Raw genomic sequence first — 14,342 nt, 5'->3', positions numbered from 1 at the left:
CACCAACTTTTTAAACCAAGACTCAGGCCAACATTTCTGACAAATTGCAAGGAAGCTCCCAAATAGGCATATTTTAGAACATTTGCAAGATGATTCACAACTGTATCAATCATTTGGTCTGGCATTGGCAAGAGTTCCAAGGGACAGAAGTTCATTTTCAATATGAAAAACATGCTACCATTTATTATCTTCTTCCTTTGTGGGATGTATTTGCTTTCTCTTTCATTTCTAGGAGTGGGATTAATAACTTTTGAGTTACAGTCATTTTTTTCCAGCCTGATCATCTCGGCAGACCGTTTTTTTGTTTGTTTGGTTGGTTGGTTTTTTGGGGGGGTTTTTAACATGATGGCAAGCTGCAATTTTGTGTACAATTGTTCTGATAGCCAGCTAAAACAGTGAAAGCAATGAAATCATTAGCATGTGTATGTTTTTTTCATCCAGGCACATATACTTTATGTGAATATGTTAAGTGTTAAATACATAAACTAACAAACAAAATCAGTTGACAGACAGACAGGCAGACAAAATGAAGAAAAGGAAAATAAACCCTGCAGCCATAATGACAGCAACAACTCACAAATCACTCATTCAACACAAATAAACATTCATAAAACATGTTCAGACAATATTCACAAATTACAATCAGTACATATCCACACATAAGACATTTTAAAAAATAGGCACTTTCAACCTTTTAATTTTTTTCTTCCTTTTCTTCATTCCTTTTCTTCCTTATTCCCTAATTCCCAAATTCAGTATTTCCTTTATTTCCTTCTCTTGTCTTCTAATCTTTTCTTCTTTTTTTCTTCCTCTTTTTCACACTAATTGCCATGAAGAAAAATTGTGATCTTCCCTCAAAAGTGGATGTGACAGTTATTTGCCACTCCAAAAATTTGAAATCAACAACCACCATGATGCTAAACAATTATGGTACACCGGAACCCTTAACAAACCTAAATACCCTTCAAAACAGGAACAATATCATGAGACAACACATGACAGTGGCTATGTCACCCTACTTATTAAAACAAAATTCCAGACACAATGATACATGTCTCTTTTTCATCTCTTTTTTTTCTTCTTTTTTCTTTTTCTTTTTTTTCCCAACATCAAAAGGATTCATACTATAGGTATATGAAACTGAATACAATTATGTACAAACATGTGCAATATCACAGACATTTTATTTCACATGACAAAATTTAACAAAGTATATAATTTAAAGTAAAGTATTAGTTTTAAAAATACAGATATGAAATAAACAAAACTATCACATGTTATGTTTTGTTGAAGGTTCCTGTGTACAAATACTAACTGTGTAAAATTTGTTGTGTTTTGTTTTTTACATTAAATCTCGAGTCAGTCTTATGTGAGTTAATCAGCCAAACAAACCTATTGCAATCACTGAGTGGGCCTGGAAAGTAAAACAGCATTTTACCCTCTTTGTTTCTTTGTTTCAAACTGTTGTCTGATAATGTAGAAGACATGAGTGATAAACAAAGAAGCGGAAGATTCCTTACCTCCTTGTAACTTTACTAACCTCACTCTTTCTTTCTGCATTTTCTTTCCGAAGTTAAAAATCCGAGCCCGAACAGTGCATGAAAAACAGTGTATATCTTACTGTTTAAGTGCAGTAATGCCATAAGTACCTGGCTTTGTTCCTGTTGTCAAAACTAAAACATATAAATAAATTAATGAATAAACAAAATTTCATATGTGTAGTCATGACAATACTGAGGAGTCACATGAAATAGGATGTCCATGTCAGGAAAGATTTTCATCAACTGCCCATTGACTGCAGAAAGAAAAAAAAAAAGAAAAAAAGATGACAAGGTCCATGTAAGTTAGGATGGTGCCGACACTAAGCCAGCTGGTCCATGCCCAAGGGTCTGACCACCAACAGTGCTCTCCAGAGGTTTGAACCCAAGCTCCTCTGTTGGGATGCCAAACTGACGCAGTTTGGACTCGTATGTTCGCAGTAGGTCGTTGTGAGCCTTGAAACAGAAATACGTAGACATAAGTAACAGTGTAACCAAACAGTCAACAACAGCTAATGCTCATCACAGAATATTTTGTGTTCAGCTTTAAGAATTTTTATCATTCAAACCATTGTCTGTTCTTTGTTGTTGTTTTTAAATCTTAGATAATGCAATGGAAAAAAATAAAATAAAACTTAACATTTTTGTCTAAATATTTCAGTGTCATAAAATCATGTGTGCACACACACACACACACACACACACACACACACACACATGTATTCACTTGTATGCAAATAAGATTTCCTACACCCAGAAACTATTCCAACTTGCACTTCTCTCACACACAGAATAATAATAATAATAATAATAATAATTAGCATTTATATAGCGATGAATCTTGTGCAGAGATGAATCAAAGCGCTTTCACACCAGTCAGTCATATGCATGCATAATTCTAGACTGAACCTCACAAACATTTTCCATCAAAAAACACACAATTGAAAAGATGATAAAAGACAGAAACACACACACACACACACACACACACACACACACTGACCTTGCACACACGGGCCAACTCGTACTGCAGATCTTTGATAGCGCTGTTCTTGGAATCAAGCACATCCTGTAAGTGACAAAAGTGAACTAAAACTTCTGCTGCCACAACAACAACAATGAAATCAGAACCAAATGAGAACCCACCCACCCCCCACACCCCATTCACCACTCCCACCATTGCAAACACACACACATACACACATCAACAATGACACATTGCTTCTTCCGTCATCTGTTTTCACTTAATATGGAAGGACATTAAATTGATGACTACTACCACTACAATGCTTCTTTCATCACCACAGTGTCTCTCCCCATATTTTGTCTCAACACACAGTACTTATACTGGTTTAAAAGAAATACATTAAAAACACAACGCATTCTCTCACACCAGGCATCACAAAGCAGTAGCACCACTGCCTGTAATACCACATCACTGTCTCTGACAATGACACTGAAACTGTTCTTTTCCTCTCTCAATTCCATGGTGACAGCTCTTTGGTAGTCAAGCATTTGATCTTATTTTTCTCTTTTTTTTTTACCTTTTTTTTTTTAAAGAAAGTATGCACAAACCAACTTGGAAAAACATTTCTGGGATACTGTGATGTCAAATTTAGGTCATATCCATTCACCTGTATATGTTTCATGTGAGCAATTACACATCCTTTTTTTTTTCCTTTTTCTAAGGAGGGATTTTTATAAATAACCACAACATACTAAACAACAAAACTTTTCTTTTTAATTTCCAGTTGCTGTAGCTCCCAAACTGCATTAAAGCATGTTGTTAACCACAGGTATTTTCAAGACATTAAAAAAACAAACAAAACAAAAAAAACACAAACTTGTAATTAAAATCTTGACTTTTCTTCTTCTTTTTTTTTCCTTTTTTTTTCCTTTTTTTTTTTTTTTTTTTTTTTTTTTTTTTGTACACATTTGATTGTCATGAACCAAAACGGTCTGCTCCATTCACACAACATTTTGGGCACTCCTTAGGCCAGATCATTTAGATATTCACAACCACGCCTGTACCACATACACACTGCCCCTTGGCCCCCCTTAATACAACAGAGGACATCCAAACAAGCAGTGAACACAGCCACACACTCCATCCCCACCTCCAGCTTTCTTGTGACGACGGTGAGGGCGGTGGGATCAAGGTTGGAGGCAGAGAGCACTTCGTTGAGCTGTGCTTCCTTCTTCTCCAGTGTGTCGGCAAGGGCAGACAACTTCTTCTCCAGCAGCAAGTTCTTGAAGCTGCTCTTCTGTTGCACCTCATGGATGGCCTTGACAAACTTGCGGTACAAGTCGTCTCTCTCCTCCTGCGTCTGGAAACCACAGAATACACCGTGAAGAACAGTTTGGAGGGTGAGCAATCAGTGCTGATTGTACTGACAAAACATCCAACATATTAAAGTACTATCAAACGATTTTTTTTTTTTCAAACCAGGGCAAAAAAACAAAATGTGGTTGTTATTGTTCATGTTCTTGCTGCTGCTGCTGCTGCTGCTGATGATGATGATGTGTGTGTGTGTGTGTGTGTGTGTGTGTGTGTGTGTGTGTGTGTGTTGAGTATTTTAAAGAGGTGTATAGTGAGAAAGCAAGCAAAGAAGGCCTAAAATAAATAATAAAGTAGGTGTAAACAAAAGTATGAATTTAATTAAAACTTTAATAACAGCCTCATCACATGGTGCAAATACATTCATGCTGCTTTTCATTGAAGTCTGTACACTTTATTAGTGTACAAATTCAAGTACAGATGAAAAAAAGAAAACGATGTTTGAAAAAAAAAAAACTCACCTTGTGGAATCTCTGTTCCAAAACTTCATGTTCCCATTTGAGTGCTTTGAAGTCATCTTCCATGATTTTTAATCTTGCTTTGGTCATCTGCAGAATGAAATAGATCATCACATAAAAATGTCATATACAGCAAATCATCACTGAAATGTAATAACTAAATCATAAAATTACGCTCAACCAAAAAAAAAAAAAAAAAAAAAAAAACTGCACTGATAAATGAACTAAGAAGCATTTTCAATTTCTTCTATCTCTCTCTCTGTGTCTCTCTGTGTGCCTCTCTCTCTCTCTCTCTCACACACACACACACACACACACACACACACACAGGTGCAAAAAAAATCAAATGAAATAAACCAAACAAGCCCTATGTGAAAAAAAGAAAAAAGAGAGACAAAAAAACGTCACACAAACCCTCCTCCAAAATACTGAAACAAACAAAGACGCTGCCGGACAGCATAACAGACCCTGAGCGTCTCCTTGTCCTTCTCGTAGTTGGCCAGCTGTCTGCGCAGCTCCTCCACCTCCTCCCGCGCTTTCTGCAGGGGCTCCGTCAGGCGCTTGTTCTCCGCGATCAGCTCTGCCATCTTCTTCTCCATCCTCTCCTCTTTCTTCTTCATCTCCTCCACTTGTTCCTGGGGCACAAGGAAGGGAACAGTGCAACAGCATTGTGAAAATAATTTGCTCCCACAGCTGTGTCTTCTCTCTCTCTCTCTCTCTTTCTTTCTCGCTGTTCAAACTCAAGTAAAAATGTGTACGATTTGAATGCATGTCCATATCTATAGGTATGTTTATAAACTGCATTACATTTTTCGTATGCATGTGCCTGTTCATCATGCATGCTTGTAAGCATTGTCACTGTGCACATGTACATGGTTACGCATTCAATTTATCTGAGTATGTCTGAATACTGTATCTGTACTACAATTATTCCATGTTATTTTTGTGAATACTTTCACTTCATTTTCACTTTGCCCTGAGGGCTGGATGTAAAAAGCATATGCATGCTTAATCCACTTCCCTCCTTAAACAAAAAAGGTTTGTTTTTTCTTTCCTTCTTTCCGTCTCTACACACATGCATGCACACAGACACAGACTCCCACTCAAAAAATAAGGCACACATACATACAAACATATAAACATAGTTTTAAACAGATGCTCAACAACTGTAAACAGGAAATGAGTGCTGTACGTTTACACAAAAGTGTGAAAGTGTAATATGAAAACCTTCAAGAAAGACAATCTTATAAATATACATCTAGCGAATTACTGACGCAGGTTCACTTTATCTCTGTGCAAGGAAATTAAGGTGATTTTTTTTTTTTTTTTTTTTTTAAACATGCAATGTCTGTTTTAATTTTGTTGTGAAACTGAGTAATCAACAAGAGATCAAAGCAGACACAAAGAAGAAAACAATAAAACCAACATCACCCACAAAAACCCACACCAGCCCTCCTTACCTTTAGCGTGTTGATGAGAGCCAGATTGTTCAGAGTGATATCATTGTAGTAGTTTTTGATGTCACTGAAAGCCTTCTCATGGTTCTTCATCAGCGTGTTGATCTGCCCGTTCTTGCGTTCCTCGATCTCATGGATTTCAGTCTTGCGCCTCAGGTCCAGCTCGTCTCTCAAGGTGCGCATCTTCTTCTCATACTTGCCTTCAATCTCACGGGCTTGCCTCTCGAAGTCTTGGCGAAGCTGTGTGATTTGCTCATCATGGCTCTGGAAACAGATTATTTTTTTAAGTGGAGATATTTTATAATGAAAATCACACCTTCCCATGATGCCATCTGTCACCATATCTCTCTCAAAATCAAACAAGGAAACTACAAATACACACATACACACATCACACACACACATCACACACACTCTCTCTCACACACACACACACACACACACACACACACATATGATGACTGTATGCATATAAAAGTAAACAAGTGCATATGGAAATAGCTTCAGCGAATGCACAAGTCTGTCAACATGCAAGTTTTAACATAACTATGTATGTGCTTCTACCTGTTTAAATATTTGGACTTAACTATCAATCACACATTCATGGAAATTTTGACCCAGTAACAAAAAAAGACCTTCCTGTCCCTGTCCCGCCTTCCTGAGGTTTTCAATAACATCTTTATACGACAGCTGTTTACCTGAATCATATCCTACCTCACTAAAATTCTTAATGCAACAGTCATTTAAATAAAAAATCTCTCAAATGAAAATTACAACAACCAAGAAAGCAAATAAAACTAAAAACATTAACCTTCTATGTGCAACGTACCTTCTTGAGGTTCTTGATGACATCTTCATGGGACAGCTCCTGTTCCTTGAGCTCCACCTTGAGGGCCCGTTTGTCCTTCCTGAGGTCCATCTCCTTGTTGCTGTGGTTGTCCTGGGCCAGCTTCAGAGCCACTGAGCTCTCCGCCTTCAGCTCCGCAATGTTGTTCTGATGCTCATACAGCAAATGCTTCACCTTCTGCTTGTACACCTGTGGAGGGCAATAACACAGTGTGACTATGAATTATCATACTCCCTTGCACTCAGTTGAGTGGGGTTTTTTATTCCAGTTTGCTAAAGATGGTACACAAATCTCATTTGATCAGGTTTTTTTAGAGTAAACTGAGACTCAAAAAAACAAACCCTGAGGCAATAATCTGAAACACATAAATGAACTTCCTTTCAACTTCAATGGTGATCATCAAAAACATTTATCACATCTGACATAACTTTTTGAAATATCATATGGCCCAAAGCCAAAGTGTGGCTCGATCTTTTGTTATCTACTTGGACGTCCAGCTCATTACTGCATGATTTCTGCAAGCACCACATTCAGCAGACATTAATTTTCTTTTTTTTTTAAAAATAAAAAACAGCGATCAAAGTTCAGCATCTTACTTTGATCTCTATCTGATGCCTCTCCTCAGCATCCTCCATCTCACGGTCCTTGTTGCGCAGCTCGGCTTTCTTCTCCTCCAGCTGTCGCTTGGTGATCTCCCAGAAGGTGTTGACCTTGTCGCGCTCCAGCTGGAAGTAGTTCCTCTCCTCCCGCTCCCGGTCCAGCTCCTCTCGCAGCCTGGAGATATGCTCCTCCAGCTGTTGGCAGAAACATTTGGGGAGGGGGGTGGGGGGGGGGGGTTACTGTTTAACTCTTTCACTGCCATGTTCAAGATGCTCAGCTGCCAATACAGAGAGTCCTTGAGGGTGTGGATTTGAATCCCATTCTCGCCCTTTCTTCCAAGTTTGTATGAAAAATCAGACTGAGCATCTATAGTCTTTCGGATGAGATGATAAACTGAGGTCCCATGTGCAGTGCGCACTTGGCGCACTGAAAAAAGAACCCATGGCAGCCAGAGTGTTGTCCTCGGCCAAAATTATGTAAAAAGAAATCCACTCTAATAGGTACATAAATTTATAAGCATGCACTCAAGACCTGACAAGCACATCGGGTTATGCTGCTGTCAGGCATCTGCCAAGCAGATGTGGTATAGCATATAATTATGGATTTGTCCGAATGCAGTGATGCCTAATTGAGAAACTGAAACTGAAACTGAAACATAGGCGACTTTTGTTGACTATACAGTGCACCACCATAGGTGACCTTTGTCAACATCAAGGTGTCATGTTGACAAGACCATTTCTCACACTGTAACAAAGCTCAACAGCTGCAGGCAGTTTCCCACCAATAAAACAATGACTAACGTTTGTCCCCTGACTGTGTTTGAAGTGCACAAGTCCACCATGTTTTGTTTTTTTCACATGAACCGAAGCCTGTGACTGAGAGCATCGTTTCTAAAATATTTGGTGCTGGGGAGTGTTCTTCACACACAAAGTAGGTGGTGAAAGAGTTAAAGATTTAAAGGTGTGGTTTTGTTGTTGTTGTTGCTGTTTGGTTTTCTTTTTTTTCTTTTTCTTTTTTTTTTTTTTTTTAAATAACATTTACATGATAACAGTTTATTGGTGTTATAGCAGCACTGCTTGTTTGCTGTGGATAAGCTTAGCATAAATATGCCAGCTATATCCAGCTTGCACAGATGAGGCACAGTGTGTTTAGACTAATAATCATAAATAATTTAACTTTTGTTTGATTTCTTTTCTCATTCAAGTAATCTTTGTTTTAACCATAACAAATATTGACTTTGTTTTGGGGTTGTTTTTTTTTTTTTTTTTGTTTGTTTGTTTTTTTTTTGTTGTTGTTGTTTTTCTTTGAATGAACATGTATGAAAGCAAGCATATCTGTAGGTATAGGTGTGTGTCTGTGTGTGAGCATACATTTATGTATATTCATAAATCTGCACATTATAGTCCTTCCAGATGAATACATCCACATATGAAGTGTGCGTGTGTGTGTATGTGTGTGAGTGTGTGTTCATTTGTTATTTTAGACAAAAACCCTACCCCACCCCATGCCTGCCTGAAATCATCACTACTTTCTCTGTCCCTCTCTCTTCAATTAAATTAAAGAAAGAATATAAACAAAATAAAACAGACTAACTAGTCAACCAGTAAAATTACAACAAAAAGCCAAGGGGCTTTTAATTAGTCTCTTAACTATTTCAAACACAAGTTGATTATAAAATAAAACGTTTTCACTGGAAGCAGATGTAACTGCAGATTTTGTAAATGAAAGAAATAAAAATGTTTTCAACTGCTGACATTCATAGATGATATGCACTGAAGTAGAAGTACATTTTGTTTTTATAGCAACCAGTCGAAGTCTGTATATTAGAGTATAGACTGGTGAGCCTTCTGTTACTGTAATATCCTTCTGTATTGAAAGAAAAAAAAAGACCAATCTTAAACGAGCTTTAGAACTGACACAAAATAACACTTGAAATGTGTGTGTGTGTGTGTGTGTGTGTGTGTGTGTGTGTGTGAGAGAGAGAGAGAGAGAGAGAGAGACAGTGAGTGAGTGAGTTTGTGTGTGTGTGTGTGTGTGTGTGTGTGTGTCTGTGTCTGTGTGTCTGTTTGTGCATGTGTTATTGTCATTTTTGGTGGTGCTATATATATGTGTGTGTGTGTGTGTGTGTGTGTGTGTGTGTGTGTGTGTGTGTGTGTGTGTGCATACATCTGTGTACATGTGCACTCATATCACTCATATGTGTGTGTGTGTGCATATGTACATGTGTGTATGTGTGCATGGATATCTGTGTGTGTGTGTGTGTGTGCGTGTGTGTGCGTGTGTGTGTGTGTGTGTCTGTGTGTGTGTGTGTGTGTGTGTGTGTGTGTGTGTGTGTGTGTGTACACATTCATGTGTGTTTCATTATGCTTGTGATACAGTATGTTTTAATGGTTGGGAAGTTTGTATTCTACATGAAATGTGAAAAAAACCAAAAAAACAATGACAGATTGGAGCAACATAGGCCTACCTGCTCTTTGGACATTTCTTCAGTGGAAATGCCATCGATGATTGTGGGTGCCTTTGCTGACTTCTTGCCCTTTTTACCACCCTTCTTTCCACTCTTCTTCTTTTTGGGTGGCTGCACAAAAGAATGACAAACAACTGTTTACTTGGACAGGTGCAAAGCAAATATCTGCATGAAAAAGAGTTTAAAATCAACTCTATAATCTTAACTGAGGAGCGGACCATTTTTTGTTGTTGTTGTTGTTTTTTTCTCTTCTTTATTAAAAAAAAAGAAAAAAAGAAGAAGAAATACTGGACATAACAAAAAGTTCAAACACTATGTTAAACAAATCACCCGCCTGCCCCACTCTCCATGAGTATGTGTTTGACATGAACATATGTACATATACACATAAGCACATCTGCCGACTAACTTAAGTCTCAATCAACATGGAGGGAATGTAAAAAAAAAAAATTAAAAAAGAAGTCATTGTACAAAACAAAAAACAAAAAAATTCATCACCCTTCACCTCTTAACCCATTCAACCCAAGGGAATTTACAGCCCCCACCAAGCTTCCCTGTCATACTGATGGAGGAAAATGCAGGAAATAGATAGAAATCAACCATTTTTGTTCTTTTTGAATCCAAACTAAGATGTGTGGACACAGCTAGAAATACCAAAAAGTTAGTTTCCTTTGCTTGCAGTTTATGCATATCTAAGAACATGGAAACCGTTTCACTGAAATAAAGTTTGTTGTGACACTAATCATGGAATTTCTTTGAGTAATACCTATGTACAGCATTATACACTTCATGTTTACATTAGAACTGCTTGTTTGTACTCTAGTGCATACAAAACTAGTTGATCATGCTTCTATACAGTCAACATGCACAGCTGAAAGGTCAGCTGTGACTGGTGCAACTGTTGGCTACTAGGAGTTAACCAAAATCTCCACCCTTTACCTAATAGATTCTTCAGAGACCAAGTCCATCGGATCAAAAGTCCACAGCTGTAACCATTCTGCTATCACACCAATCAGTTTTACTTATATACTACCATCTACACTATAATATGATCCTCCATATTAATGTATGTGATCTAAGGGTCACCCCTATGGCAGTGGAAAATAGATTAAAAGCTTTAAACCCATATAAAGCACAAGGACCAGACCAAATACCTTCAAGGCTCCTGAAAGAGCTGAGCAAAGAGTTGTCTATTCCATTGAGCATAAGTCACTTGAAAGTGCTTCAATACCAAACGACAGGGAGATGGCTGAGGTAACAGCTATTTACAAGAAAGGGTCAAAACAAGAACCAGGTAATTATAGACTAGTGAGCCTGACATGTATAGTGTGTAAGATTTTAGAATCTTTTATTAGAGATGCAATGATTTCCTATATAAAAATAAATAACCTTTATGTAGAATGTCAGGATGGCTTTACACAGAATAGATCATGCATAACGCAACTATTAGAAGAAGATCTGACTAAAATGACTGATAGCGGTAAATCTACTGACATAATTTATTTAGACTTTAAAAAAAACATTTGATTCTGTCCCACACGAAAGACTGTTATCAAAATTTGCCTCGTATGGTATTACTAGTTACTGAACAGGACAAGAAGCTTCTTAACAGGCGGAACACAGTTAAGATAGGAGCAGAAAAGTCAGCTTGTGCAAATGTAATCAGTGGTATTCCACAGGGCATTATTCTTGGACCAGTACTTTTCACAATACATACAAACGACCTTCCTGATTGTATACAAAGTATGTGTAAAATTTTTGCAGATGACACTAAAATTTATGGTGATGCACACAACAATCTCACATTACAAACTGATTTATATACATTACAAGAATGGTCTGAAAAATGGAACCTTTATTTTAACATTTCAAAGTGTAAAGTAATGCACATAGGGAAAAAATCCAAATAACAATTACCATATGAAAATAGAAAACACGACACAGAATACTGAGAAATGCCATAGTGAGAAAGAACTAGGAATAATGTTTGACAATAAACTATCCTCTGATGCACATATTGATAATATTATAAATAAAACCTATCAAATGATTGGTGTAATTAAGAGAGCCTTCAATTACTTAGATAAAAATATATTTCTCAACTTATATAAAGCATTAGTTAGATCGCATGTAGAATATGGTAATATTGTGTGGCACCCATACCTTAAGAGACAATCTAAAGCAACAGAAAGGGTCCAAAGAAGAGCAACGGAATTATTAAAAGAATGCAAGAATATGAGTTATCAACAAAGACTTACATACTTAAATCTACATTCACTAAAACTAAAAGGTAGAAGAGTAAGAGGAGATGTGATTGAACCTTATAAGATATTAAATAACATAAATGATGTAAATGCAAGACATATCTTTGAATGTCGGGCAATGATAGTACAAGGAACTCAGTAAAGAAAATTTGTTTAGAACACTGCAACACCAACATTAGAAAAAATTCACTGGCTAACCGAATTGCACAAACATGGAATGCACTACCAACCGAAGTTAAACTTGCACAAAATACTAACACATTTAAAATTCTCTTTGATACCAACACCATCTTAAAAGAAAATTTTTTTTTGACTATGATGAATAAAACAAAGTTTCTTGCAGAAGTGTACTTGCGTACCCCGCCCAACAACAAACAAAAGAAGAAAATAAATAAATAAAATAAAATGGAAGAAATGAAGATGAAGATTCGATGGGGACATAAAAAGACCGAGAGGTCTAGGCAGATGACTGCCAGTCCCTATACTACTACTACTACTACTACTACTGTCCATCATTACTATCAATCTCTTCCAACAGGTAACAATAATGATGATGAGATATTGTTTTCGTTATATATTATAATTCAAGTAACACTAACCAGCAAATCGATCGATGGCAAAGTTTCATATTAATAGAAAAACAAAGAGAAAAACTTTTACACGCGGTCGTGAGTCTTTTGGGTGTATCTAATCGCTTCACTTTTAAAACTCAAAATTTCAGTCATAGTTTGTTCAAATCGTTCACGTTCGCTTTCATTTGCAAACTGAAAACTACCAAGATTGATACAGATATTATCATAATCACAAATCCATATTCATTTTAGCAAAATGAATTCTCTAGTATAAGATTCTTACCATGTTGGCGAATTAGGGTGGCTGCAAAATCACAAAAATTCTGTTTTGTGTGTAAACGCTGTCCGACGCGCTACGGAAGCGTCAAATTGGTTGTCCACAGCAACAATGCCCGGATGTAAACATGGCACCTTGGTCTCGAGGTCTCTCTTGAATGAGGATACACTTTTTACTTTTCGATTGTTATGTTATTATACGTTTATCCAATATTTAGTATCAACCATTATACGTCAATCTTGAATAGATTTCTTTTGCTGAAAAATATGTGTTTACAAAAAAAATCACTAAACACAATACAGGGGGGAGTAATCCACTGTCCTTGCAGATTGCAAAGCGAGGCTTGAGCCACAATTTTATAAATAGAATGGACCGAATAAATGGCCCTACAGTTGAGGCCAATCAACCGCCATATCAGTGCCCCCATGCAGCAGTTTAATTTGTTGTTGTTGTACCGCTCAGTGTCTGCATGACTCAGTTGGTTGAGCGCCGAGCTGGCAATCAGAAAACTGTTGATTCGAATTCGAATGCTGCACGCCCCCAAATGTGAAAAATAGCAGAATTTTAATGCTCTTATGCACATACCGGCGGTACCGTGGCACTGGAAAGACATTGAAACTGACTGAAAACTTGAAGGGTGAATAAAGGGAGAAAAAGATACGGTAGACAAAGATACGGATGACCGAGACAAGGATAGACAAAGACTGGGACAGAAAAAGACACGGAAGGCAGGGACAGGGACTGGGGTGACACCGGCTAGGGGTAGTAAGGGGGGACACTGAGAGAAATCGGAGACACGGTTATAGCCGCATACGGAGGGATATGCCGGGAAACCGGGAGACAACGAAGTCGTAGTACACAGACTGGCAGACACAGGGAAAGACAGAGACAAGGGGGACATGGTCAAAAAGAACATCAGGAGACAGACGCCGTGTCGAAACTGACGTGGAGACCGCAGCCGGGTAGGGCACTCAGCCGGGCTGCGTGAGACACTGACGGATTGGCGGCCGGACTGAGACGAAACGGTAGACGGTGAAACGAGGGAGAAAGAAAGCAAAGGTGACTGAGAGAGAGAGAACGAGAGACACGGGCTACGGAGACTGATAGTGGAAGAGAGAGAAACAGACACAGATGGAGACAGCCGGGGGAGGCAGAGAAAGCAAGACGGACCGAGGAGAGAGGATCGAGAGACAAGAGTATACAGAGAGAAGGGGGACAAAAATAGGGGAGACAGAGAAAGAGAACGGGAAAAATAAACAGAAGATACCAGTGAAAAGGAAACAGAGAAGAGGGGCGCAGATATGAGGCCTGTAGAGGCAGGGGGCAAACGGACCGTAAAAGCGAGATACAAATCATCGAGGACAACTGAGGACAAAGGGCAGACAGAGAAAGAGAAGGAGACTAATACACAGAAAGGAAGATGGAGAAGAAGCAGGGGTACACTGAGACTGACAGGGAAACCAAAGACATAAGGAAACTGCTAAAAGGGATTACAAAGACAGTGTGTGAAAGTACGGAATACTG

The 14,342-nt window shown here is 38.0% G+C and overlaps 1 protein-coding gene across 1 annotated transcript; it reads right to left on the bottom strand.

Moving 5' to 3' along the window:
• Positions 1 to 600: 600 nt before the first annotated feature.
• LOC143300418 (dynein regulatory complex subunit 4-like) lies at positions 601 to 12,983 on the bottom strand. The gene is made up of 10 exons (XM_076614063.1): positions 12,825 to 12,983; positions 9,706 to 9,816; positions 7,235 to 7,432; positions 6,621 to 6,827; positions 5,795 to 6,055; positions 4,802 to 4,969; positions 4,338 to 4,424; positions 3,656 to 3,865; positions 2,542 to 2,607; positions 601 to 1,994 (listed from the first exon to the last, which is right to left on the bottom strand). The coding sequence occupies exons 1-10, from the start codon at positions 12,825 to 12,827 to the stop codon at positions 1,845 to 1,847; spliced, it is 1,461 nt and encodes a 486-aa protein (XP_076470178.1). The 5' UTR covers positions 12,828 to 12,983; the 3' UTR covers positions 601 to 1,844.
• Between the last annotated feature and the right edge of the window lie 1,359 nt (positions 12,984 to 14,342).

The sequence above is a fragment of the Babylonia areolata genome, chromosome 26 (assembly GCF_041734735.1).
Source record: "Babylonia areolata isolate BAREFJ2019XMU chromosome 26, ASM4173473v1, whole genome shotgun sequence".
In the NCBI taxonomy this organism is placed as follows: Eukaryota; Metazoa; Mollusca; class Gastropoda; order Neogastropoda; family Buccinidae; genus Babylonia; species Babylonia areolata.
The sequence above is the reverse complement of the archived record's forward strand: the minus strand, read 5'-3'. Positions and strand labels throughout refer to the sequence as shown.